The sequence below is a fragment of the Mixophyes fleayi genome, chromosome 9 (genome assembly GCF_038048845.1).
Source record: "Mixophyes fleayi isolate aMixFle1 chromosome 9, aMixFle1.hap1, whole genome shotgun sequence".
Classification (NCBI taxonomy): Eukaryota; Metazoa; Chordata; class Amphibia; order Anura; family Limnodynastidae; genus Mixophyes; species Mixophyes fleayi.
Genome location: NC_134410.1, coordinates 97,614,404 through 97,641,043, shown reverse-complemented (window position 1 = coordinate 97,641,043; position 26,640 = coordinate 97,614,404). Strand labels below are relative to the sequence as shown.

At 36.9% G+C, this 26,640-nt stretch overlaps 1 protein-coding gene and 1 long non-coding RNA gene across 3 annotated transcripts in view; one reads left to right on the top strand and one right to left on the bottom strand.

The window, feature by feature from the left end:
* The window catches only part of LOC142101662 (uncharacterized), a 156,920-nt gene extending 155,981 nt beyond the window's left edge, over positions 1 to 939 (top strand). The window contains exon 2 of the long non-coding RNA XR_012679110.1: positions 713 to 939. This is a non-coding gene — a long non-coding RNA (uncharacterized LOC142101662). The remainder of the gene's footprint in view (positions 1 to 712) is intronic.
* A 3,743-nt stretch (positions 940 to 4,682) lies between these two features.
* The window catches only part of TNC (tenascin C), a 94,322-nt gene continuing 72,364 nt past the window's right edge, over positions 4,683 to 26,640 (bottom strand). For both annotated transcript variants that reach the window (XM_075184706.1, XM_075184707.1), the window contains 6 exons: positions 23,563 to 23,695; positions 16,673 to 16,824; positions 12,940 to 13,036; positions 10,248 to 10,409; positions 9,056 to 9,219; positions 4,683 to 7,579 (listed from right to left, as the gene is read on the bottom strand). In XM_075184706.1, the coding sequence (XP_075040807.1) occupies positions 7,469 to 7,579; positions 9,056 to 9,219; positions 10,248 to 10,409; positions 12,940 to 13,036; positions 16,673 to 16,824; positions 23,563 to 23,695 (819 nt within the window). In that variant the 3' untranslated portion in view covers positions 4,683 to 7,468. The remainder of the gene's footprint in view (positions 7,580 to 9,055; positions 9,220 to 10,247; positions 10,410 to 12,939; positions 13,037 to 16,672; positions 16,825 to 23,562; positions 23,696 to 26,640) is intronic.

The window sequence follows — 26,640 nt, the reverse complement described above, 5'->3', positions numbered from 1 at the left end:
TTGCCTCCAAATTACTTGAGAGGATTGTCTGTAGCCGCCTCAATAGACACCTCTCGGACAATTCTCTCCTCGACCCTCTTCAATCACCGCCCTCTCCACTCCACCGAAACTGCCTTGGCCAAAGTTACTAATGATCTACTTTTAGCCAAATCCAAGGGTCACTTCACCCTGCTCATCCTCCTTGACCTCTCTGCGGCCTTCAACACCGTGGACCACCCCCTCCTGCTTCAAACACTTCTCTCTCTTGACCTCTCTGGATCTGTCCTCACCTGGTTTACCTCATGCCTCACTAACCGCTCCTTCTCTGTATCCACGTCTGGCTCCTCCTCCACCCCCTTCCCTCTCCCTGTTGGTGTCCCTCAGGGTTCTACTCTTTTCACTCTACACCTCCTCCCTGGGGGCTCTCATCTACTACTTCGGTCTTCAGTATCACCTTTACACTGACGACATCCAACTCTACATCTCCTCGCCCGATCTCTCCTCCACCCTCCTCTCTCGTGTTTCTGACTGCCTCTCTGCCATTTGTTCCTGGATGTCCTCGCGCTTTCTCAAAATGAACATCTCCAAAACTGATCTCACTGTTGTGAGAGATATACATTTTATGAACTTCTTAAAGTAATGCATTTTGTATAATTACTGATGAAAGAATAGTCTTTTCTCTACGAACTTTGCCTCACATTCTTATCTTTTCTTCAACATGTCTCTTCTCAAGAATGTGCACATCCAGCAAGTTTGGTACCAGGAGCCCACGACCCCCACTTGAGGCCTACGTGACTGTGATAAGACATCTGCTCTACATCATGCCCACAAACTGCTGACATGGACAAGTTGCCTTGAGAAACCTTGCATTCCTTATCTCTCTTTTTCTGTGAAACTATGTATAAATAAAACTACTCTGACTTAGGGCTGGTCAGAACCAGATACATTTTCAGCCTAACATCTGAAGTTGTCTGTTTTCTCTATTGATCGATACCCACAAGGTATAGCAGCTGGAGTTCAGGAGAAAGGACCCGTTTAGGTCATCTCTGACACTGTCTTTCCTCCCCCTAGACTCTCCTCCCACCACATCCTCTCTCTCACTGTTAGCAATACCACCATCTCCTCTGTCACCCAACTCCGCTGCCTGGGCGTCACCCTCAACTCCTCTCTCTCCTTCGCCCCCCACATCCAATCCCTTGCCCAAGCCTGTCGCTACCAGCTACGCAATATTGCCCGCATCCGGCCCTTCCTCTCCCAAGATGTCCCCAAAACTATCATCCACGCACTCATTATCTCCCGCCTTGATTATTGCAACCTCCTTCTTACCGGCCTTCCCCATCCCCATCTCGCCTCCCTCCGCTCTATACTCAATGCGACTGCAAGGCTCATCTTCCTTTCTCGCCGCTCCACATCCGCCTTCCCTCTCTGCCTTGCCCTACACTGGCTCCCCATTCCTTACAGAATCCTTTTCAAACTCCTGACCATCACTTTCAAGGCTCTCTCCCACTCTACTGCCTCCTATTTCTCTAACCTCCTCTCCATTCACACCCCTGCCCGCTCCCTGCGCTCGGCCAATGACCGTCGCATCTCCTCTACTCTGATCACCTCTTCCCACTCCAGAATCCAAGACTTCTCCCGTGCTGCCCCCTTCACTGGAACGGCCTCCCTCGCTCCATCCGTCTTTCTCCCAATCTGTCCTCCTTCAAGAAGGCACTCAAAACTTACCTGTTCCTAAAAGCCTACCAACCTTCCACCTAACCCCCTCATCTCATCTCCTCCGCCTGTTCTCCCCCTCTCTCCTCCCAGCCCCCCTGTTCTCTCACCACTTTTTCAACTTGCTCCCTGTGTGCCTGAGTTCTGTCTACCCTCCCTTAGGATGTAAGCTCATTTGGAGCAGGGCCCTCTTCCCTTTGTTCTCCATACCTGTTCTTCTGCTCCGTCTTTACTGCATTAGCCTGCCTGGAGTCTCTGAAGTTTTGGTATTTTTTGTTTACTGTGTGTAATGTTTCACCTTGTTTAGTCTACTGTTTGTGCTGTGTACGGCGCTGCGGAACTCTTGTGGTGCCTAACAAATGAAGGATAATAATAATAATAATAATAATAATAATAATTTATTTGACCCAATGTAGATGTTCTCAATGATTAGAGTTACGTATATTGTTAGCATAGGCACATTGAAAGTGATGGATGGATTACCATATATTTGCAAATATATGTAATTGATGGCTCTGTTTTTATTACTAGATAAGAAGCAGTATTTTGTATTTTTTGTTGATTGCAATTGAATGCTGTGGTATCCTGTTTTCTGCTGCTGACATCAAACTGACAGTCCAACATTGACAGTCAGCCGACAAAATAAAGGGTAAGAATAATTAGTCGAAAACAGCAACTATAAATGTGCAGGGAGGTCCCTAATAATGTCCATGGTTGCACTGAAGAATATGGCACACCTACACTCAGAAACCCATGTGATTGAACTGATACATTCTGAACATGACACTGCTACATGACTAGCTGCAAGTTGTACCAAGCTTCTGAACTGTGAGTCTGAACTCACAGTTCAGAAGCTTGGTACAACTTGCAGCTAGTTTTATTGGGCAGTCAATTGAATAAGCAAACAAACTATAAAATAACAAAGCAACAACATTTGACTACCTAATAAAACCAGTTGTGGGCTAATTGTCCCAAACTGCTGGACTGGAACAGCTATACTGTACAACACTCAGAGATTGAAAACTGTAAATGTGGGTGTAACAAATGGAGTGACACTTCTCCCCATCATCATCATCATTTATTTATATAGCGCCACTAATTCCACAGTGCTGCAGAGAAAACACACTCACATCTGCTCTGCATTTTGTGGATCCTATATTGTTCATTCTTCAGTAATTTAAGATACAAGTTTCCCCATGCAAATATGGCTGGTGATACTGTCAATAACAAAACATGCTTGCATTTTATTATCACTAACCTATTTAGATAAAACATTTTGTTGAATGTGATTGAGTGGTTTTGTTTTGAGGTATATATTTTTAAGTTAAAATGTGCCACCATTTACCCCAGGAGACTACCTTTTCTGTCACACAATTTATAACAGTATAGCCCTGACAGTTGTTCTGAGTTTTCAAAGTGAACAAATATTTAGTTATATAAGATGAACATGTTTCTGCAGAATGCATAAGATTACAGGCTTTGCAGCTGTGGCAATTGAAACAGCCTGTGGGAAGTTTAGTACTGGAGAGACTAATTGTAGAAACTCAGACTAACAATTTTTTTTAGGATTTTGAGCTTTTTGAAAACCGTTAATGGGTTTATTAGGTAAGAAGATATTAAGTACTGAATCCAGTAGTAAATGTGTCCAGTGTTTGGATAGTATGTTTAATCGTTCTATGTTCCTTGTAATTGGTTATGAATTTTTCATTGTCCATTTGTTGTGCAAATACAATTTTTACTATATATTGTTGTGTAGTAGTTTTGTTATTTTAACAATATTTTCTTTTATTTTTAGATAATGAATTGTGCATACTTTTTTCTTTGAAGCTATTGCTAATCAGTTAAAGCAAAAAGAATCTGATGACACCCAAATCTACCTCTCCTCACCTACCCTCTTCTGTTTTCTGTTTTCCCCTCTCTTGTCTCCAGCTGTCTCTGTGCTATCTCCTCAATGATGTCTCAACACTACCTAAATTTCAAAATGTCTATGACTGAGCTCATCAACTTCCCTTCTTCGAGAGTCTCTTAACCTCCCCACACCTGTCTCTGTTAAATACTGACGGTTTTTTCATGTAGCACACAAATATCAACTATCAACTGTTACATGAAAAAATAGTCAATATTTAACTTATGTGCAAAACAGAATACTAATTTGCACCCCTTGCATTGTAACATGGTTTTGTCCAGGAGACTGAAATAAGAAATTTCTCAAGTTAAGATCCTTAATGAATCAGGCCCCATATCTGGACACTGAGGTTCCTTGTGTCCAGTAGCAGCCACTGTTGATGAAAGAGTCCAAAGATGTTATCGAGGTGAACAAGTAATGATGATATTACTAATCACCTCTATATCATAACAATATCCCATTGCAGGAAACTCTATCTTATCTGCTTGTGTACCTGCAATATTGTTAATGAAAGCGAGCTTGAATTTTATGATATGATCACTGGATAATTCATTTTTACAGTATGCACCCAGAGGATACTTTATGAAGCAGCGGAGATAATCATTAGTGATGTAAGTTAGAGAATGTTTTTTGTAAATTATAGGTTAGTTTTAAACAATATTTGCTATTGAAGTCAATATTAAAAAAAAACAATTGAGGATTTAATAGGTGTATTTTAAGCCTCCCTTCCTGATTAATAGTTTTGCATCAAGGATTAACATAATAAAAATTTAATAAATAATTCCTTTCTCTTGAATATAAATCTTTATGTTTGGCTCTCCGTACAGTCCAATAACAATAAGTAGAATGAGCAGTTTCTTCCAGGGCAATAGGACATTTAGGATGCAGCCATCAATAAATGCTGTTAGTTGCCCTCTAACACCATGAATTTAAAGTTCAATGTAATTGTCACTTTCCACACTCTCTACTGTATTTAATTCAGAACAAATGACACAATATACTTTAAATGTACAACAATCTTTTTTTGTCTTTTTTTATTGTCATCAAATAAAGATTATGGTACATGATGCAAAGGGACACGTGATATTTTCCAAAAGGTTTTATTGGATTTTTTTGCATTTTATCTGGCACAATCTGGATAGCACTTAGCTGCTTGGGCAAATCTATTTTATAGCAATAGGTTTGCAATTCAGAAAATGATACTCAGGCCTGGAAAGAGTTAAGCCTCCAAACTGGTATGATGATATGGCTTACAGACCGTAGTACCAAAGAGACCAAAACACTATTTCACAAATTTATAATAAAATTACTCAAATAATAATAATAAAAATCACGCAATCCTGCTGCATGGATCTGTTTAAATATAGGGATCATTTTTCTATTCTATTTCGTTGTCAGAAGTGTTGTTTTTATTTAGATTTTTAATCCTTCTGTTTAGTTTTGCTATATAGCGTATATAAACACAGATTCTTAATTGACTGAACTTGAGTTTTTCCACATCCGCATAGCTTGCATGTGATAACCAATATGCTAGCGGTGTTCTGGTAAATAGAAATCAAATAACAGAGTAAATTGTTATCCACATAAAATAAAAGAACTTAATCATTTTCAGTAAGAAACTCTTGAATATAAGGCCCCAGATTATTCACAAGCCAACATGTTTTAAAAGAAGTGATATGCTGACGAAGTGTATATATATATATATATATATATATATATATATATACCAAATAGTTGGTTCTGTTGTGTTCTCTTTATATGTGCTCTCAATACTTCTTGGTTATGCTGTACATGTACATACTGTCAAGGGGTCAATACTTAAAGTGGCAAACCAAGAAATTGTGGCAGAATATAAATCCAGAACAATTTACATTGCACAGAGGGCTTGAGAGGGTTTCATACTATTAATTACTTATTTAATTCACCCCCAAAGTGGGATAATTAAATATGGTGACTGATTATATTGATAACTGTTCTACAAACAGCGAACATTTAACTTATTAAGTAATGAGATTTCTACTTCAGGGGAAAAAAATTGTCAAGCTAAATATAGAAGCATTATTGAAAATGACAGTGCATTTCCTTTGACTGCCTTTCTATTAAATGTATTATTTTTTATTTTGTATGTAGAGTTCATGTCTAATATCACTAACTATGTAGCAGTTATGTTCTTTAGAGTACAATCTTCGTTATGTTACCCTATTGTAGTAAAGTAAAATGTTCTGTAGTAAAATAGAAGTTGCTGGGTGTTTTTTTTAAGCTAGCTAATCACATCTTAAAACAACGGGCTTTTTTCTTTAATGTTGTATGAAATAAATAATGACCGGATCTTTGTATTATGTGTGACATGTTCTCAGGGGGTGAACACAAGTAAACGGAGCAGGCAGCACCCAGAAGGCACTGCAACTACCAACCAAATTCCAGCATCAATGGACATGGGGTATTTGAAACCAATGGTTCTATCCCATATCTATAATATAAATGTCTAGTGGCGTGTGTTAGTCTGTCTGTGTGTGGAAAAAATAAAACCAAGCTGCAGCACCACCTGCTGGGCGAAGTTGTACACTGACCTACTAAATTCTTAGTGTGTGTGGAAAAAAAAAATCAGAAAGGGCTGAAATATGGTATACTAAGATGTTTTTAATTTGTTAATAGTTAAAAGTGTTTATAAAGATTTAAAATATATATATATATATTTCTTGAAGGAGAAGTGACAGTTGGGAGTGGTTGGTGGTTGCCGGGGGTGACAGTGGGGAGTGGTTGGTGGTTGAGGCCTGGGCTATGGCCCAAATGCATGACAAGAACCTTTTTAACACCTTAAGTAGCTTGATTTGACTAGAATGCATGAGTATCATGCACGGGTTAACTTGTCTGTTTATATGCTTTTAGAAGAGCTGGACAATGTGAGTTGCAGCATGTAAACAATAAAAACTGTGTTTTCATTTTTCAGCAGATCCTTTAAGAATGAGTTGCAGTGTTGTTTAGACATCATAGAAATGATTGTTTATGCTAGTATATATACTATTTACTTACTTTATAACTAATGGCATCAGGGTTTAAAGGGGTTGTACACCCTCAATTGCTGCCACCACTTTTGAGAGCTTTCAGCAGGAGATTTGAAAAGAGGATGGTACATTCTATAATGTATTCTGCCAGTGGGTCACAACCAATCACATTTTACTCTGAAGCGCGGTGAACACCCCTCATCTTTTCAAACATGCCTCCCATAGCTGTCAAAAGCAATGGAGGTTGTACAAACCCTTTCTAATGGGGCAATAGCCTTGCTTGGGGATTTATATCATGCTTATTTCACACTTCAATATTGTTGTTTTGTAGTTTTCTCATTAATTTTGTTTTATCTCATGATTTCAGATGATACTGCTATTTACTACAAATAAAATAACATTTCCAACGCAGGTCATGTAAAAAAAAATGTCTTTTTGATATCTTATATAATGTCATTTATTTTTTTTATAAAAGCCACCCAACCCACCAAATAAAACAATCTTACTTATGACAAAAAATATTAAACAATAGCTTTGTTTAAAATATGACAATATCTAAAACTACCTCTGTACACTTCATCTGTTTTCTCATTGCTCCTGTCAATATTCAAACCCTCTCTTTCAGCCTGCCTCAGAAAAGGAGGATGACATAAGCACAATTAGCTGCATCATAAAGTCTTTGGTGCTGTTTGGACCACAAAACACCTTCAAGCAAGGACATAATTAAGACACTGCGGTATTTCGATAAGACACTTCTTTTTTAGGGTTGAGTTGTGTGGTAGGGGGTGTGGACTTTTGTAATTTGCTACTATAGGCAGTCTCTCCCCCTTTCCTTGCATTTCTTTTTATGGCAATGTACAAGTCTTTATGCTCTCTTCCGTCTATTTTCAAGATTTCTGAAGTTGACAGGTCGTATCTTCATGTCTGCATTCTGAATGGAGTATTCATGACCCTTCCAGTGGAACCAATTTATTCCCTACAAGAAATACAGTACAGAAAAGGATTAATTAAAAACCTTATACAATCCATATACCGTAGTTACATACTCTCTAAGCTGAAAACTGCAACCAATGAAAATGTATGACACAGTCTAAAATCTTGTTTAGAAAGGCTTAAAAGCTTATGTAATAACATGATGCATATGATCCAAATGTTTTTTAGCCCATGATAATCGATCAGCATATTAGATTTGACCAATCAAAAACAAATCTGAATGCAAGCTGTCTAATTGTATTCCATAGAAATGTTGGGCTTTTTACACTTTTTATTATATACGTATTTCCATTGGATAATATCAAAAAGCTACAGGAAACTTTTGTAACAAGCACTGGCTACATATGTGGTGAGATTTTAGGATGATTTAGACCACATTGGCTCACAATCACTGCATTAATGTGGCTCCAGTGACCATCAGATCTTTCCCAGAGTGATTGAAACCCATCTGTTTAATAGACCTGTCCGAGCATGCAGTGTGCCTGAGAGTACTAAAGCTATATGTCTCCAGCAAACAAACAGATCTTGCCCTTTTGTCTAACTGCAGAATAATTGGATCTGCAAAATTTGGTCATACACATCCAGATCTTAACATATATACGGCTAACGTAAGTGTTAGACAGTTCACAGTCATAACCATTATCCAAAGCTATACCATTTACACTTAATGTAGCCCTGTTCTGACCTTGATCTGGGTATAGAAATTGTCAAATCTTTCCCAAACACTTTGGTTCATTAATCAGTCACTTAACTATAACTTAATGTTCATCCTGACTTTTACTTTTTTGGAAAGAAAATATTTTTTGGACCAAAATTACCCTGTCCCTCCATTTCCAAACTGTCCCTCTCTTTTCCAGATTACAAGTGAGGCAATATAGGTGCCCACTATTGATGTGTTGTATTGCCCTGCCCAGGTCTCCATATGGTGTGTGCGCTGCCTGAAAGTTCCAAGTCAAAGACCAACATTATGAGCATTTAGACTTCTGAAACACACCACGGATTCTAACTCTGTAATAGCATTGGTATCAATGATCATTCAAAGGACAAAGCTATAAAATGTCAAATGGGATGTGCTTTTCTATTAAAATGTACACTAAAACTAATTTGATTTGACACATATATACTGCAGCATACTATCATAGCATTCAATACATAGTTACAGCATAAACTTACAATATACCTATAGTTTACATAAGCTCTTGTATATCATTTTTGTATTCCCTGTTGTATATTGATAATGTTAGATAATTATTGTGCAAATCACATACTAGAGGGTGAACCTTAACTCAAAATAGAAATGTTAACCTTGTGTTATTGACTAATCTAATGTAATTATCATTTTGTGTTTAGCTAGTAGGGTTAGATGTGCTTAGTAATATTACTTGCCATTAACTGTACATTCTTAAAAGTCTATAGTATCGATTCATAAAAATCAACTTCTTTAAAGCTAGGATCTCACCTGACTGTGGTTGTTGTCACCATATCTACCCATGAGGTTTACTCTGTGACAATTCTTATACCAGAAAGCTCCTTTATAAGAGAGAGCACAGTTGGTAATAGCCGAATCATTGTCCTTGTCGTATGTAGAAAATGGACGTCCATTGTGATAGGTCATTGAATCTCCTGCAATAACACAAGACAATATGCTTTATAGACAATGTATATGCTATTATGTGTCTTCACAACAGAGTGTCACTGCTCACAAGAGTGACAAATGCTGAAAACATATGTTAGCAAATATTTCATAAAGAAAGACACAATCTCTTTTTAATTTTCTTTTCACTTTCTTTGGTTCAACAAAACATACTTTCATGTTAGATCAGTTTAATGCATTAGATAAAATATTCCAGTGTTGTAATATTCTCATCTTTAAAAATGTATCTCAATCTGCCATTGAAAGAAGCCACAATTTATCCATAAAAAACATAAAATTCACTTGGGTAGACTCAGAAATTATTCCCGGGGAAAGTGACATATAGACAACATGTGAAAATTGTTCTGTTCATGTAGGACAAAACATACGTGTCCTTGATGGAGTTATATGAATCACACAAGAATGAAATCTAGCTTTTCAGATGAGCATAGTCATGTCCTTCATTGGGGGAGTACAGGGGGGTACAGCAGTATGGGGCTGACAACAGTATGATGACCAACCAACTCTGGCTGCAAACAGATTTATTAGGGGAGGTGGAGCTCTGCAGTGAACTAAGGAATGAGTCATCAGACCCCCTTGTATGCAGTGAGTCCGCTACATCTCCCAAGATGTTGCTTGTTCACAACTGCTGCCATTTGCCCCTGTCCCAGCCCCCCATGTACGTATCTTGCAGAGACAGAGGCACCCAACTCCCACACAGAGAGCAACTACAAAGCTCTCTGCAGCATCGCTGATGTCAAGTAACTAATGAGACCACAATCTTGTAATGTCACAAACTAATTTTTAATAATAAACTAATTTACACCCCTTGCATTGTAACATGGTGTGTCCTGGAGAACATTTACTCCTTTTTTTGCCTTACTTTCCTTAATGACTCAGGCCCTATATGTCTATATATTCTGTTTTGTATAGTATCTTGTAAGAATTTGGTAGACTCATACCCATCTGGAGGTTGCACTTATCTATGTTATAATATCTTCTTTGTATAAATTCCCACCTGCTGTTCCAGTGTAGCCATCAACCTTTAACTTGTATCGACTTTTGGAATCTCCAACAGCAAATATATCATAAACAGCATAGGCAGTTTCATCATGGTCTTTAAGATCCACACGCAATTCATATTGTCCCTGGGAAGTAATTTTGTGCAATTTCTCCAGACCTGTAAAGTAACATATAAAATAATAAATAAATAATAGTGTTATTTGTTCAAAATGTATTGAGCAATACAAGCTAAATAAGTAACATCATTGTTAAACCATCTGTGCATGAGCCCATAAGAAATAACGATGTGCCAATGCAATTGAATTTTCCGTGGATAACGTAGTCTAAAACGTTCCCATTAGCCATTGATTAACACCTAGGGATTTTACAGAAATCATTTGAGGTAGAGGAAATACAAAGCAGAATTTGTCAGTATCAGATTTTTTTTTTTATTCGCCTGTTAAACAGTTACAGGTTTGGAAAATTGTTTATAGCCCATGAGCTTTGCTAATGACTGCTTAGCCGTGTGCTAGTGCATGTAATTCTTGTTTTTAGCTGTTAAATTGACTTTAATTTTGCTTTCATTTAATAAATTGAACAGAATGAATCAATTTAACTGAATAATCTGGCATTATTGCTGCTGTGTACGATAATGGCAGTAAAATAATGACTTGTTTTTTTTCCCTCTAAAAGTCATTTACTGTTGCTGAAGTTAATTGCATGTCTGATAATGTGCAAGAAAATAACACACTTCAAACTGGAAGGAAAAATCCATACTACTTTATGTTGTTATTTTTGTGCACACTGTTATATAAAGCCGGAACCCCGCAGCTAAAACAAAGGTTTTTACAATGTAAATCACTAGAGTACAGTGCAAACGTAGGGCACCTATATACAAAAGCATTGAATAGTTAAAGGTGTTGGTCACATAGCGGGTATACATGTGAGCTGTTCAAAACTAATCAGATGCCATCCTTACACTGATTCAAAGCTTTCCCGGCAGACTACTGCTATTCCTGTTAATGCCAGTTATCTGTGCCACCCTTTAAATACTTTGGTAGGATTTACCAAAAGTACTACAATCAGTGACAACATTTTACCTTGTTTACTTTTAGAGAGAGAATGGGGAAATAACAATTACATGTGCATTTCCTTCTAAATAGTCACTATTTTGGGTCTAATGCATTCATTATGTATTACTAAACTCTGATACTGGTCATTAATATTGCCCGGTTTGTTCCTAAATGTACAACATATATTTTTAATATTAGTATATGCTTTACTGATTTGTCTTGATATAGAAGAGAATTTACACTATAAGCTCCAATGAGTCAGGGACTGATGTGAATGATAAACTATTCTCTATAAAGTGCTGTGCAATATTGTGGTGCTATATAATAATAAAAATAATAAGTTGTATTTCTTGATAAATTATATTTGATGTCAATTCAGCTGTTTGAATGCCAATAAATGCTAAAAATATACCTAATATAATAGTATGTGGAAATTCAGGGCTCAATTCATGCCACATTCCCCTCCTGACCTTCATAAAGATTAGTGACATGTTCCTTATTTATTATATTGTATCCAACATTGTTTATTAATAAAGCACCTACATATTATGCAGTGATTTACAGAGAATATTTAACTATTCACATCAATTTCTTCCACATTCCACATTGGAGCCTAAAGTTAGGGGTCTATTTATGACCAAAATTTAAATTGCTCACATTATTTTCAGTTCTTATCGCAATGATAAGGAATTAATTAAAGTGACAATTTATTAAAATTGATTAGCTGATGTAGCGCACTGATAGGAGCCTATCCAAGCAAATAATATATAGTAAAGTGATCTCAATTGCGATCACTTTACTTGCAGGTTTCTATGGCTTGGCTGAATTTGCGATCGGAAGAGCACCAAGCTTGATGTGGAGGGTCCGAAAATCCATCTCTTGCGATACTCTCCCCATAGGTTATAACTGCTAACGCCATCTTCACACAGCTTTAGCTACTGCGATCAAGAATCTAATTTCAGATTACTTGATAATTGGGGCAAAACAAGAACTGAATGTGCGATTCAAGAGGCCGGGAGCTGGGCTGCGGTCATCCTTGTTACTATTTCTATGCTTTAGAGGACTATACATTGATAAATAGGCCCCTAAATCATCTAGCAGACAAACACAGTAATCTACTAGTATATATTTGGAATGTGGGAGGAGACCGGAGGACACAGAGGAGACAAACACAAATACAGTGAAAACATGCAAACTCCAAACATCTATGCCAAATATAAATGGAAACAGTAAGGTTTACCTGCATTTAGAACCTCATTTTGTCTTAATGTAGATTAAGGTTCTGTGCAAATAGGCAGTTAGTCCATGTTGCTCATCTGTCTGACCAATGTTCAATTTTAACTAGCTTATTAAGTAACTGTTGATCATAATGATAATTGCAATAACTCACAATCACTGGGCACCCAAAGACAATTTTGGGGAGCAGCCAAGTATATCTACTTACATATTGGAGAACCAGTTATTGTGCATGCTCAGAAGAGCAGACTCTGGACTTCTGGAGAGACTCATTGTCCCCCCTCACTGCCATTCCCCAAGACTGGTCTAGCAACAGTGTAATCTACATATGGAATATTTTGTATTCCTGACATGTATACAATTCTTATTTTTAGCATAGTACTTTAAAGGCTTTCTCACCCATGAAGAATTCATTAGAGGGATTTCCAAATCCATTGCTGTAAGTCCTCCAGTTTCTGTTAAAATCTTCAGACCCATCTGTTCTTCTCAAAAACACCTAGAGACAAAAAAGGATATACATGTGGTGAAAGACGAGCTTTGGCCAAGCACCATCATTAAATCAACATTATTTTAGTATGTAAAAGTTAGTGTTTGCGTGAGCTGCACATTTATATAAGAACTCCTAGTGGTACATTTATCAATCTGCTGGTTTGAAAAAGTGAAGATGTTGTCTATAGCATCCAATCAGCTTCTAGCTGTCATTTTGTAGACTGTACTAAATAAATGGTATCTAGGATTTGATTGGTTGCTATAGGCAACATCTCCACTTTTAGTGTTATATTTAAAATTAGCAATCTGGAAATAATAGTTTCAAATAAACTGCAAAGCAGATTCTTAGTGCATTCCTTAAATTTGAAGCTCTCATTAGTAAGCATGAGCTAAACAATCCGGGATTGTCCAGGATTTTACAGAATTACCCTGGTTTACCTTTGATAAAAAAAAATGAATTGTGTACTGCCAAAAATGTGATATGTGTAATAGATAACACTTTGTGTTTGAACAATGTCAAAAAAATCAACAGATTGATCTAATTTTTTTTTAAAAACCACCTTTTTCCTCTCAAAGGGTCTTTTTTTTAAATGCCCTTTTTCTGTTTAAATGGAAGAAGGATTTGAGAATTGATTTGTTGAAAATCAAACTGCTAACGTGAAGTTTTGACTCATCACATGAACCTAAAACTTTTAAAACTTTTATTTTAAATATATGTAAAGTTGATCATAAATTCTGGAGTATAATACATATTTTACTTCTGTGCACAAAGCACTAGTGGTGTGTGTGCATGTTCAGATGTAAAAAAGTATATTGTACACCAGAAACACAATTTGCAGTCAACTGAACATGAGTCCCTCAGAGAGGTATTGGCTCTTGCAATTAATGTACAAATGTCTTGTTGTACATGGCCAATATACAAAATACCATACCAGTTGGTCAAAAAAGTGACCTCAAAGTACTGCTACATTGTTCTGCATATTCACCTGGATCTAATTCATTTATTCTGCACACCCAATATTTTGCTTTAACTGAGCTTCACAAAAACTGCTAAATTGCTAGTTGCATCATTGATGTGTCAGAGTTAAGCAAATGTCTCTTTGATTTGGTTGTGCTTTGTTTATTTGCACTTTTCATTACCCAGGCACCCAGCTGCTTACCACATGCATGGCCAACATTTATTACTTTAAGGGGTCTTTTTATCAAAAGCAAAGCCCTATGACTAGAGAAAAGGTGTGTTCCATTTGGCATGTACGATCCGCCCAGCCACGCTTGTGCATATTCCCCAGACAGGCCTGGTGAAGTAGTGAGTTAAGCCTTACCTCTTCTGGCCAATATTGCTGAGGTTACTGAGTATCGCTCAGCTGCCCAAGTGATATTTTATTGAAAATTAAAGTGATAAGTGATTTTCTATTGCTGTGATAAAAGGCAATAGAAAATCAATCTTATTGACTCCCAAGTTCGGATACCTTCACTCAAATCACTGAAGATTGCAAGATGGATTTATGTTTGTGTAATGACAGACAACAAGATAGATAGATCTAGCTGTTTTGCTAGCCTTAAGGCACAGATATGAAATGTATCCTATAAGGCTTGGCTTGACATTTGATCTGGACATTTTATTGCCATGCAAGGTTTCAGCATTTTTCTAATGTTTTCCATACCACTTGTTACTACAGCAGCTGTTACAGAATGTAGAGAACTCATTAAGTGTGTATGCTCTACATATGGGAAAGACCCAGGTTACCTCACATTGGGCCTGTACCATTAAGTAAAGCAAAAAATGAGTAACTTTGTACCTTGGCAAAACCATGTTGCATTGGAAGGGAAGCTAAATTTAAAATGTGGGGAAAAATTTATAGCTCAGGTAGTACATGTCCTAGATCAACTTTAATTTTCAGGGTAAAAGTAAAGCTATGAATTGTTTGTGTGCTAGATGAAAGAAGCCAGTATTTAACTTATGCATGAAATAATAAACTAATATGCAGCCCTTGCATTGTAACATGGTTTTTGTCCAGGAGAAAATGTACTAATTTTTTTGCCTTACTTTCCTTGATGAATCAGGTCCATTTTCTTCAATTTTTTTTTATTTGCTACAGAATTTTGACAATAAAAAGCTGAATATATCTGAATAGTTCATTTCAAGTCATCATAATCATATGCTTTTATCGGGATTTAAAATATTGATTGTTTAAGGTGGGAAGCAAAACTAAAGCGCACTAATTGCCCACTTAAGCATATTATCTCCTGGATTTCTCATTTCTGACAACAATACAATAGAGCTCTTTCACTTCAGCCTCAAGGTCGTATTTCACAATACTCTGTGTGTACAAATATCCCACATAGTCTGCATTTCCTTGGAAACTAGATTTCATCAGTTACAACATATTTATTGTATTTTACGTTTTCTACACTTTTGCAATATATCATTAAATTTAAATGAGAAACATACACAGCTATACCAGACCCAGCTTTTAGAAAATAACAACCAAAATAAGACCATTTTTTCAGGGGTCTTTTTGTGTTATGCTCTTTTCAGAACCAGGGTCCTGTCGAGCCGATTTTCTATATCTTGCTGCATGTGGTATCCCCCTGGTCAGTAAACGATGCACAGCAGCCATGATGGGAGCGGGTATTTATATTATTGTGATATTTTATAATTAAAAATTCAACAAGCTTAGAGATTCAAAGGACATGGCAAGATACAGCAGATAGGTAACTTCAATTTAATACAAAAGCTGCAATAACATTGAACCATGTCAAACCAAAAGGCAATTATATTAAATATATTTGCCACCAGCCTGACTACAAATCAGCATATGCACAAATAAGACTGTGTGAAAATTAAACTATATATGGGTTGGGTACCTTAACATGGTAATCATAAGGTCCACAGTTAGTTTCCCGACATAAAATCTTCGATGCTTACATGCCCAACAATAAATATAGGCTGACCTTAAAAATGACATGTAAAGTGTCCAACAGTGTTGAGCTAAATTACAAAGACAAGAAATCATGAAACAGCGCTTTGACGTAATTTAAAATGGCGACCGTTATATTAGCGGTTTTAAAGAGACAATGCCGGGTCCCGTGGCCTAACCTTAACCCTAACCCTAAATCTTTCCCTAACCCTAACCCTAAAACAAACACTTAGCTTAGATGAGTTAGGTGGCGAGACCCAACATTGCCGCTTTGAAACCGGTAATATGACGGTCGCCATTTTAAATTATGTCAAAACGGCATTTTGGAATTACTTGTATTCGAAATGTAGCTAAACACTGACGTATGCTGTAAGTGTCATTTTGAAGGTCAGTCTATATTTATTTATTGTCGGGCATGTAAGCATCAGAGATTTTATGTCTGGAAAGTAACTGTCGGTTTTTAGCACTCCTGAGAACATGACTACCACAGCTATATACCAGGGGCACACAAGGCACAAGATGCAATTCTGCCATTGTTGGGAAAAGTACAGAAGGTGCTCCATAACTTCAACATACGTTTTATCAGAGTGGCAGTTGGGGTGAAACTAGACACATCATTCTTCTTGCTTCAAATATGAAAACATCATCTTTCATATTTAATTACCAGAATAAAAATGTTACGTAATGTGACAAATTGCCTAAAATATATGTTTTATACTTACAATCCATCCGCCTCCATCAACACTCATGTCACAATACACTTCCATAGGTTGAGACTGGTCACTATTTGCATAAATTGTGTACATTCCTGACACTGTTTCTCCATTTAGAAGGGCTTGTGAGCAATCCTTCGGGTATGGATAAAGGAGTCCAGCTATAATAGAGTAGGAGAAATGTAGAAGCAGATTGGTAATTGAAAGCCTAGCATTTGTATAGGGATTATAATTAATGGAATATAATATTTAAACAGAGTTTGACACTTTAAATAGAAATACATAATCATAATACAACCACAAAAGTATTGACAAAATCAAAAGCAAACTGTATATATAATAAAGCAGTGGGCCATGCCCTTTTCCTCCCAATTTAAGTTTCAAACGAACCTGGCTGGGTAAAGTAATTGCTGTTTACTATTTTAATATTACTATTTCATCATCATCAACCTTTATTTATATAGTGTCAGCAATTTCCGTGGCGCTGGGTAAAACTGACAACAAGGTAAAAGGACCCCGCCTGCAAGCTGCTATTTGTAAGTATGCATTTATTTATTTCTATTTATTGGTCTAAGAAAATTTCTGTGTATATTAGCATTTTATTAGTCTGTGTTCATGTTTTACACCTGTATGAAATATATGATACTAGGAACTATGCTCAAACTAGAACCACCATGGTACCAGGAAAATTCCTGGTGGGCCCCACTGCCTGTGTTGCTCCATGTCGCCCACCCTCTACAATAAGAGCAGAGCTGATGGACCCCAGCGCAGGCATGGTCCTGCTGGAGACAGGATAGTGCTCTGTGCAGAAGCAAAAGCCCCTTCAATGTCTGACCACGCCTCTATGACTGCTGACCACACCCCTTTTGGCTGCTGGCCACACCCCTTCAACATTTTAGCGGCAGCATACACTATTTCATGGGCCCCCACTATTGCACTTCCTCAGTGGACCCTTCATGCCTTTGTCCAACACTGCTGGGAACCAATGTGGTTCATAATTAAAAATCCTGTTTCATTAGTGAACCACTTAATACAAAGTGTATTTAGTCCATAAAAGTGACAATTATTTATTTTGGGTGCAGGATGCACAATAAAATGTGCTGAAGCATATTCCCACTCATTCAATTAATATCAATATACCAGAATTACCAGTATAGTATCTGTACCGAAAAAATGCTGATAAGCAGTATAGATAAAAGCAACAATAGTATCAGTAGCAGTTACATAATAGTGGTTGTAGTAGTATCTATGTATTAGCTATAGATCAGCAGTCGTCTGTTATTTTTGTTGAGTATGACACTAATTGACTAGAAAAATTCATTTGAGTCAATCATATCAGAGTTGTATGTAATATTGAAAATGTAACAACCTAATTTATCTATAAAGATTAATAAGTATTTTGGTTATATTTCATTGCATTTCTTTGATCCTATCCCTGTTTTTGCATAACTCTTAATCAAAGTCTCAAATATTAAGATAAAAAAAATAATATTCCTAAGCATTAAGATCAGGAAAAATTCAGAGTCTGTAGCTTCTGTATAATCACAAACACTATAATTCCAATAAAATTTTACTGTAGAGAATAAAGTTTCTCTCAGTATTCCGATGCAGACTGCTTGGATAACACTTCTAAGTGTTATTTCCGCACTCTCACTCTAAAATATTTTGTGCCAGTATTTTTTTCTATTAAAATGGCTCGAAAATGTAGGTTGTTCCCTTTCGGGGATTAACTGAGAAATGTGCCTGCTTTAAAATTCAGTACAATTAAGCCACCAGCATTGGGAGTACATCATGTTCAGTTGTAAGACAGCCAATGCAAGGTAAGTAGCCCAAAAATTCCTTCTCTACTCTTCAGAGTTTTGTAGTGTGTCCTCTGTTTCCAGCAGTAAGTACTCTGGCTTCTCTCACTGTGCACAAATGTTTCCAAACACATGTTTTCTTTCAAATATGAATGACTTTCCATTCAATATGTTAAGAAGTTAGGTACATTTAGGTTACATTTAGGTCAGACTGTTCAACGTTTTAGAACTTTGGGTATAGAGCCAACCGTGTATGCCGTGCATTACAAGGTACATTTTTTGGGATAAAATAGCCTAACGGTAATATGGCACATAATATATGCATTTGTAAAGCATTGCATAGTAGTGTATAGCTGTAAAATTAAATGTTTGATCATTCACGGATGTTATTGCAGCATTTTCCCTGGTAGAAAAGTTTATTTTTCTTTTTGCAAGATATGTAGGAAGCTTTTAATACAACCTTGATATTTATAAAGATAGAAGCCAGGATATCACATGCAGCACAGTTAGAATGGCTAAGTCCTATTTAATTTTTTTTTTTTTAATGTATTGATGCAAATAAAGGAACCTGTATCTATGAATGGCTCACTATGTATGTCCCCCTACCTTCACAAACCTTTATAACTTAACCAACTAAACTAAAATAAACATAAAGAGACATGTATAAGGTTGGCAAAAATGGAGGTCAGAGTTTATTAATTTAAATAACCTTAAATAAACTTTTGGTGGCGGAGAAAGGGCACTGCGGGACAGCTACCAACTTATGCAACCAAATAAACGTGGGAACTGGTGAAACCGCTGTACATCCACTAACAGGGGATATCATCCCAAAACTGCCATGCGCTAAATTGGCATCAGAGTGACTGTACCCCCTCTTAACTCATGATGCCCCCCCTCACCAAGCCGGACAAGGGACCCTCCTCACTAAAGTACCAAAAAGTTACCGCTGCCTTGAACGGAACACTGACCTGCGGCCAAACAAACACTAGTGCCTTACTAATCAGCCGCTGAACCCAGTGTCTTCCTTCCACGCTGCGCCTCACAGACGCCGCAGCGAGAAATTGTTAAAACATCAACAACTACAACACTAAACTAGGCGTGGGTGGGCGGGATCTCGTGACGAAGAGTGAAGAAAACCAGTAAGTGCTGTCACCTATATGAAACGAGGACCCTCCCACAACATCTATCATTGGTCGGGAGAGAATTGATGTTAACCCTTAAAGGTAAGTGTAAGTTCAGTTGCAAACACTGTCGCCCTTTAAGTGTGTTGGACTAAGTGGCCTCACTTGTCATTTTATCTGCTCTGTCTAGATCCATTCTTTCATTTGACAGCACAAAAGACAAATGCAGGTTCAAGCAAATAATACTGACAAGTGGGATTCTAACTTTGTTTTTCATCAAATATTCATATTCTATGTATATATGTACTCTGGAAAGTTTTACAAATCACACTGCCCAGCATAAAGGAGCCATGGCATTGTTGTGTGCTAGAAATGGCAGTGCAACAATTTATCTTCATATTTTAATTGGTGTTCCTGCACATGCAATCTGCTCCCAATCTTGCCTATGCAGTGAATCTGTCCTCTCCTATTATTATGGGAACCACAGTTAATGGCAGACTTAACAACAATGCAATTGAAATAGAAGCAAGAAGTAATGCATGTGTCTTTCAACGTACAAAAGTGTAACGCTAACTAATAAATGTTTTCCTAATAAGTCTGGAGATTCTCTATATGTCCTTAGTGCTCGGTATCTTTGGGGGTACTAATGAGCAGAACATTGCTTGTTCATATCCCTATTTTCTTGTAGTTTACAACTGGTCAGTCAGCCATTTCTCATTCAAAAAGTATCATAAGAAGCTTTGTTAACTGGATAATTTATTTACTTGCCATCTGAACCTGCCTACTCTGACAGTACCGATTTGGCATCAGTTTCTGAGAGTTACCAACAAGATGGTAACAAAACTTTAAAAACCGCTCCACAAAATCTCATCATCATCATTTTATTTATATAGCACCACTAATTCTGCAGCGCTGTACAGAGAACACACTCACATCAGTCCCTGCCCCATTGGAGCTTAAAGTCTAAATTCCCTAACATATATACACATACAGACAGACAGAAACACAGACTAGGGTCAATTTGATAGCAGCCAATTAACCTACTAGTATGTTTTTGGAGTGTGGGAGAAACCGGCGCACCCGGAGGAAACCCACGCAAACACAGGGAGAACATACAAACTCCACACAGATAAGGCCATGATTGGAATTTAACTCATGACCCCAGTGCTGTGAGGCAGAAGTGCTAACCACTAAGCCACCATGCTGGCCAAATATTTACCTTGTTCTGCATTTGGCAACAACATTTTGCACGTTTCACTGGCAGAATTTGGCCTTGTATTTCCAATCCTATTCCAAACACACCACACACACACCAGAATAAATTGACCATTGCCCCCCCCCCCTCCCATTCCCCACACTCCAAACTCTATTCATAGACTGTAAGTGAAATGCCAATTTACAAATACAGTCTGGAATGGCATTCTGTCAAATGGTGATGCAAATGATAAGATTGTAGAAAAGATTGTATCTTTGCACTACTGTGTCTTCACAACTTCACTCATCTCTGTTACTATCCTTGCATTTAGATGAAAGTTTGCATTTGATCATAGCAACCAACAAGATATTTTCTTTCACTGTCTTGTTTTCTCAAGACTATTTGATTGGTTGGTATAGTTTGGTACAGATTTATAGATAAATGCACAATGTTAATAAATAAGCATCACTGCGCTTTTATCTAAATTCATTTATGTTTTTCTGCTTCCCTCTGTGCTCTGTTTGCAACTCTTACGGTCCTATTCTACCACTGCCACTTCCTCTGTCATTGCCTCGAGAAAAGCTTGGTGGCAGTCAAGTGCCTACAAGTCCATCTAATCTGCCCTTTTTGTGCGTGTTTTGTTTCTAATATGTTGTCTTAACTTAGAATCATTTGATTTTTAAAAATACTCTCTTCCTGAACTCTTATTAACGTCTTTGATTTATTTGAATGTTTAGTTATTAACCTTTATTGTTAACATTTAGTTATATAGTGCCAGCATATTCTAAAATCATTTACACTGCGCAAACACAGTAAAAAAGAAGTCAAGGTATTAACAGCCAGACAAAGCCATACAATTCCCTCTTCATAAGCTTACAATCTAGATATGAGGTTAAGTGCGATTTATTGCATATTGGTGCCATCAAATAGCAATTAGGAAAAGTGTTTAGTGGGGTTACGTGATCCAGTCAGAGGTCACAGGGTTTTTGAATATAGAAAGAGAATAAATGTAAGTTTGTGTGAACTGTGTAGTGTGGTGGTTATCAGAAAGAACAGGCTATGAAGTTAAAGAAGTTGGCTCAGGAATTTGGTAAACTTGCCTAAAGCATACTTGCCAACTCTCCAGGAATGTCCGGGAGACTCCCGGATTCCGGGTGGGTCTCCCGGGAGTATGGCAGCCTCCTGCATTTGCCCGCTTCCTATTGAGGTGAGCAGAATTAGATGCAAAATGCCACGATTCCCTTAGAATTGTGGCATTTGGCCAAAATGGCGAGATTTCTGAGCCCCGCCCCTCCCGCATGCCCACCTGCCCCAGCAGCTCCCGGACACCAACTGCTATAAGTTGCCAAGTATGGCCTAAAGAAATTAGGCAAGGGAAATGTCTTGTATGAGGAAGGGAATTACATAGCCTGAAAAAGGTCCTATAATCTGCAATGGGAGCAGATATGAGTGGGCATGAGAGGTGCAAATTTTGGGCAGAGGAGTAGGGTTAAGTTGTGTGAAGTTTTGTTAATAGCTTTGTATGTGCATGTTCTGGAAATACTTCTTAGATGTATTTAACTTGGATACAGACTGGATGTGGGGAACAAATTATAGTTCTGAGTCAAATATGATACTTAGGTAGCAAGCTTGAGGTGTAAGGTTTACTTTCATATGGTTGACAGATACAGAGGTATCAGGTAGGCAGGTTATGTTGACTGGTGGGAATATAATTAACTCAGTTTTTGAAAGATTGAGTTTATGGTGGAGGAGAAGGCATCCAAGATGAAATGGCAGAGAGACATTTTGGAATATGTGCTATTTCACTGACCTTGCTTTAGTTTTTATGTGTTTCTGACAAATGAATTCCAGCTAAATGTGTATGAATGAAGACAGCTTGCTCCAGAGTAGCTGGACACTTAATGCGTGGCCAATTTCACTGTAGTTCAGCATTGTTTATGATCATTTGAAAGATCAATATCATATGCGTTAGAAAATGAAAAGGAAAACTTGAGGATAATGACTGACATTAGCTTGATCAATCCTCCATGTAGCCAATGACTGCACTAGAAAACTGCAGTAGGTGATTGAGACTATAACATATAAAACATTACCATTATGGTCTCAAAATGTTTTTCTAAGTAAGCACCTTTCCTGGATGCATTGCTTTTTAAGATATATTCTTTCTTATAGTTTATCTAGCTACTGCATTATATTCATATTTGACAAGACTCTTTCTTACATATTGTATGCAGCGCATATGGACGCCCACACAGACACATGAATTTTAAAATCCCACTTTTATCTGCTGAGAATAGTTCACATATGTACATTTGTTAATTAGCAGTCAATTACAAACTTATTATTATGCAGTGCTTTATAAGATGCCTTATGTGCCATATAATAATTTTGTTTTTTTCTCATGTAAAATAGGTGATCATGCAAAACCTACCCCCCTTGTAGGGGTTTAATTGCAATGCAAAATAAATATTAACAAACAGTGTCCTTTATGATTCGGTAGTTAAAAAAATCATATATATCCTAAGTTGCACTAAAATGACTTGACTTGTTTAACCAACCTATAGATATGTATGTTAAGCAACATACAACATACATGTTAAGTTTGAAATAGGTGTTCATTTCCCATAAGATCAGTCACCTACTTCTCTGCATTTCTTTGACCTCCACATATACTTTAACATAACTCTTTTGACTGGTTTGTATATGTTTTTGTATATTTTTTTGTATGCATGCTTTTAAACAAAACCTCTGTAGGTAATAAAAATAAATTAACAATGTACTTACTTGTTGTAAATATAGTTTGGATAAATTTACTCTTGATGTTTCTATTTATTGCCTGCAGTCTTACAGTATACTGAGCAGAAGGGCTGAGGTCTAGCAATCTGTAAGAGGTGGCGTCAGGTCCCAAAACTATTTCCTGTTATAAGAGGAAAACAAGAATTTTTTTTCATATACAGTGACCATACATATCAATCTCATGCAAAGCTGATGGAAGAGCGAAAGACAGACAAAAACTCCCTACAACAACAACAACAATCTACATTTGAAGTTATGTACAGGTACATCTGAAGGTATGTATAGGTATTTCAATTTTTACTTAACGTAGCAAAGTATTCAATCTTAAAGAATATCTAATATGAATGACCACAGGACATATCTTATTAAAGTTTACTACCAAAACTTCAGAAAAGAATTTTAAATATGCAAAGTATTAATGATGGAATTTGAAATATGATATTCCCAAACACTTTTAAAACAGTAAATGTCAACTGGAGAGTTATGCAAGCGTTCACATTTTCTGCACCTTGATTCGTCCAAACTTGGAAATTGAAATTTTGAATTGTACTGAATTTTTTGCGAAGTAAAAATAGCTGAGTGCCCTTCCACAGAGCACATGTCCCTAAGAATGCACATACTCTCTTTATCTCATTTTAATAATCTCACTCTCAAAAACATATTCTTGTTTTCCATGGGTCCTTGAAACAAAGTACCATCTATATTTAGCAAAGGAATCCCTTTGTTCAACTTAACTTCTCTTATTGGTCAATTCAAATGCTGCCATCTTGCTTTGCAAATCCATGCACTGTGCTGTAAGACCAATGGATTTCTACACCTAGATAGCTAAAAATACAGCATCTGAGATCAACAGTGACTGCCTGTCTATAATTACATAATTCAGAAAATAATTTAGTTTTGCACTGGTCAGCATGGTCTTGTTAGGGTGTAAAATGTGTAAGAAAGACAATGTAAAAGATAAGTAAGACAGGTAATGCTGCAGTATTGATTACACAGCTATGTAACAAATGTATATCCAAGTGTACAATAATCTGGGCTAATGATCGTCACAGTGACAGAGAGGATCGACAAATCAGAGAAATGAAGGCCCGAGGGTATGTGAGTACCTATTATAAGGCTACAGACATGTGACATTTATTGATCCGTGTTTCTACTACTACAGTAGGCGTTATTTATTAATCAAATTTTTGGTCAATTGAACTTGGCCATCTCTAGTGGTAATTTCTTTTGTTGATGTTCCTTTTCACCACTTACTTGGAAAGCTCTGAATATATTTCCTTATTTTGTAGGAATGTCATGAGTAAAAATCTTAAGCCCACTAGTTTAACTGTTACATGTGCTTACCATATGACATTAATATGGTAGAATGTAACTGCAAGTAATAAGAGATTTGAGATACCTGGTGGAAATATTTAGAGAAGCTACCAATGCTTTGCATGGAAACCATTAATAGGACGTAAATCTTTCCTATCTGTTTTATAGTTTTGTCTTTTCCTGTAATTACTTTGCATACAGATGGTGTAACAGTTATCCCAAATTGATATCTTATGTTTCCCTGATAGTTATCTCTAGAACCATTTCTTAAGTGAGGTTCTAGAGTGTTAATTTGCTTAAGATGGCTAAAGATAATGTGACTGATTTTGGATTAATTAGTAAATGTTCCTGTGTGTGCACAAACAAGCATGAAACACTACCTAGTGGTAGCTCCATCATTGGATGCTGCAAACACAAATTTACACAGTATGATAGATATGCATCTTACAATAATTCCCTAAAAGGCAAAACAATGTCATTTTGCCACCTGCTGTTTTTCAGTTTAAATTTTACAAACAGATGTTTTTTTTGGATAAGCTACACATAGCGCAGCATTATACAGTTTTGGTTTGATTGGTCAAACTTATGCACATTGTAGGCGGGATAAAGTGGGCACATAAGCAAACAGAGTCATTTTCTAAGAAGACACAACAACATTGTGCTGCCCTTCTTCTTATTATTTTATCTGAATTTACCATAGAGAAGAAATAGCAAATAATGAAATAAGCCATTTGCATGTCATTAATGTCAGTGGAAATTTGGAAGTGGTGGAATTTGATCTGTTTACAATCAAAGCAGTAAGAGAAGTGATGGTATAGTATACAACCGTATACTGGCCCACTTCTACCAGTGATTAATATAATGTATTATGTATGTAAATACCAAAATTACTATACAGACCTCCAATTATTTAAATGTATTGAAATGTTTAGAGCCATTTGTATTATTTAGAAGTTATACACACATATAGCTGTATATTAAATATCTATACAAGCCTAGCCAGGTTCAGAGGGAATGATGAGTCAAACCTAGGCTTAAAAATAACTAAACACAACAGCCCTGCATTATTAGACACTGCTTGCAGCATTAAAATGCAGCAACTTTTTCCAGGGCTGTGGAAGGGTGGGTACCATTACTTCACCGTGCTCTGTACACAGGTAATACATAGTTAAATTTTTATGTTTAGGAGACAATCCCCTTTAAAGGTTATTTTATGATTTCTGATGATCTAATAAAAGCACAGAATTTAATTGAGCCAGAGAGTGACATATTTCCTTACTAAAAATGTAAGTATAATTACTGCATAATTAAAATGTTTTGCAACCTTTGCACTTAAGTTTCAGTGTTCCAAATTAAAGTTCTAATATAGCTGAAACATTACGATGTTCCTACAATGTAACATTTACACATTTTAATTTTTCAGAATATTTATGTGTCAGAATAATTATTTGCCATGTTCATTGCCAGTATTCTGCTGTCTTAAGTAAAAACAAGGGCATATTCAATTACCTTCCAGGATTGCGGATATGCACGGCCGCCTCGTCCTTAATAGCGCTACACCGCAGATTTCTGAATTCTGCAGTGTGGTGGTACCGTAATTGCACGTTATGTGCGCAGCCGCCCATAGCCGCGATCCCGGAAGGTAATTGACTATGCACCAAGGAATTTTAAAAGAGCCACTACACCGAAATAAATGCTATTTCAATGCCAGTGTCAGTGGTACTGAAAAAAGTAGGTGATGGTGAAGATGAA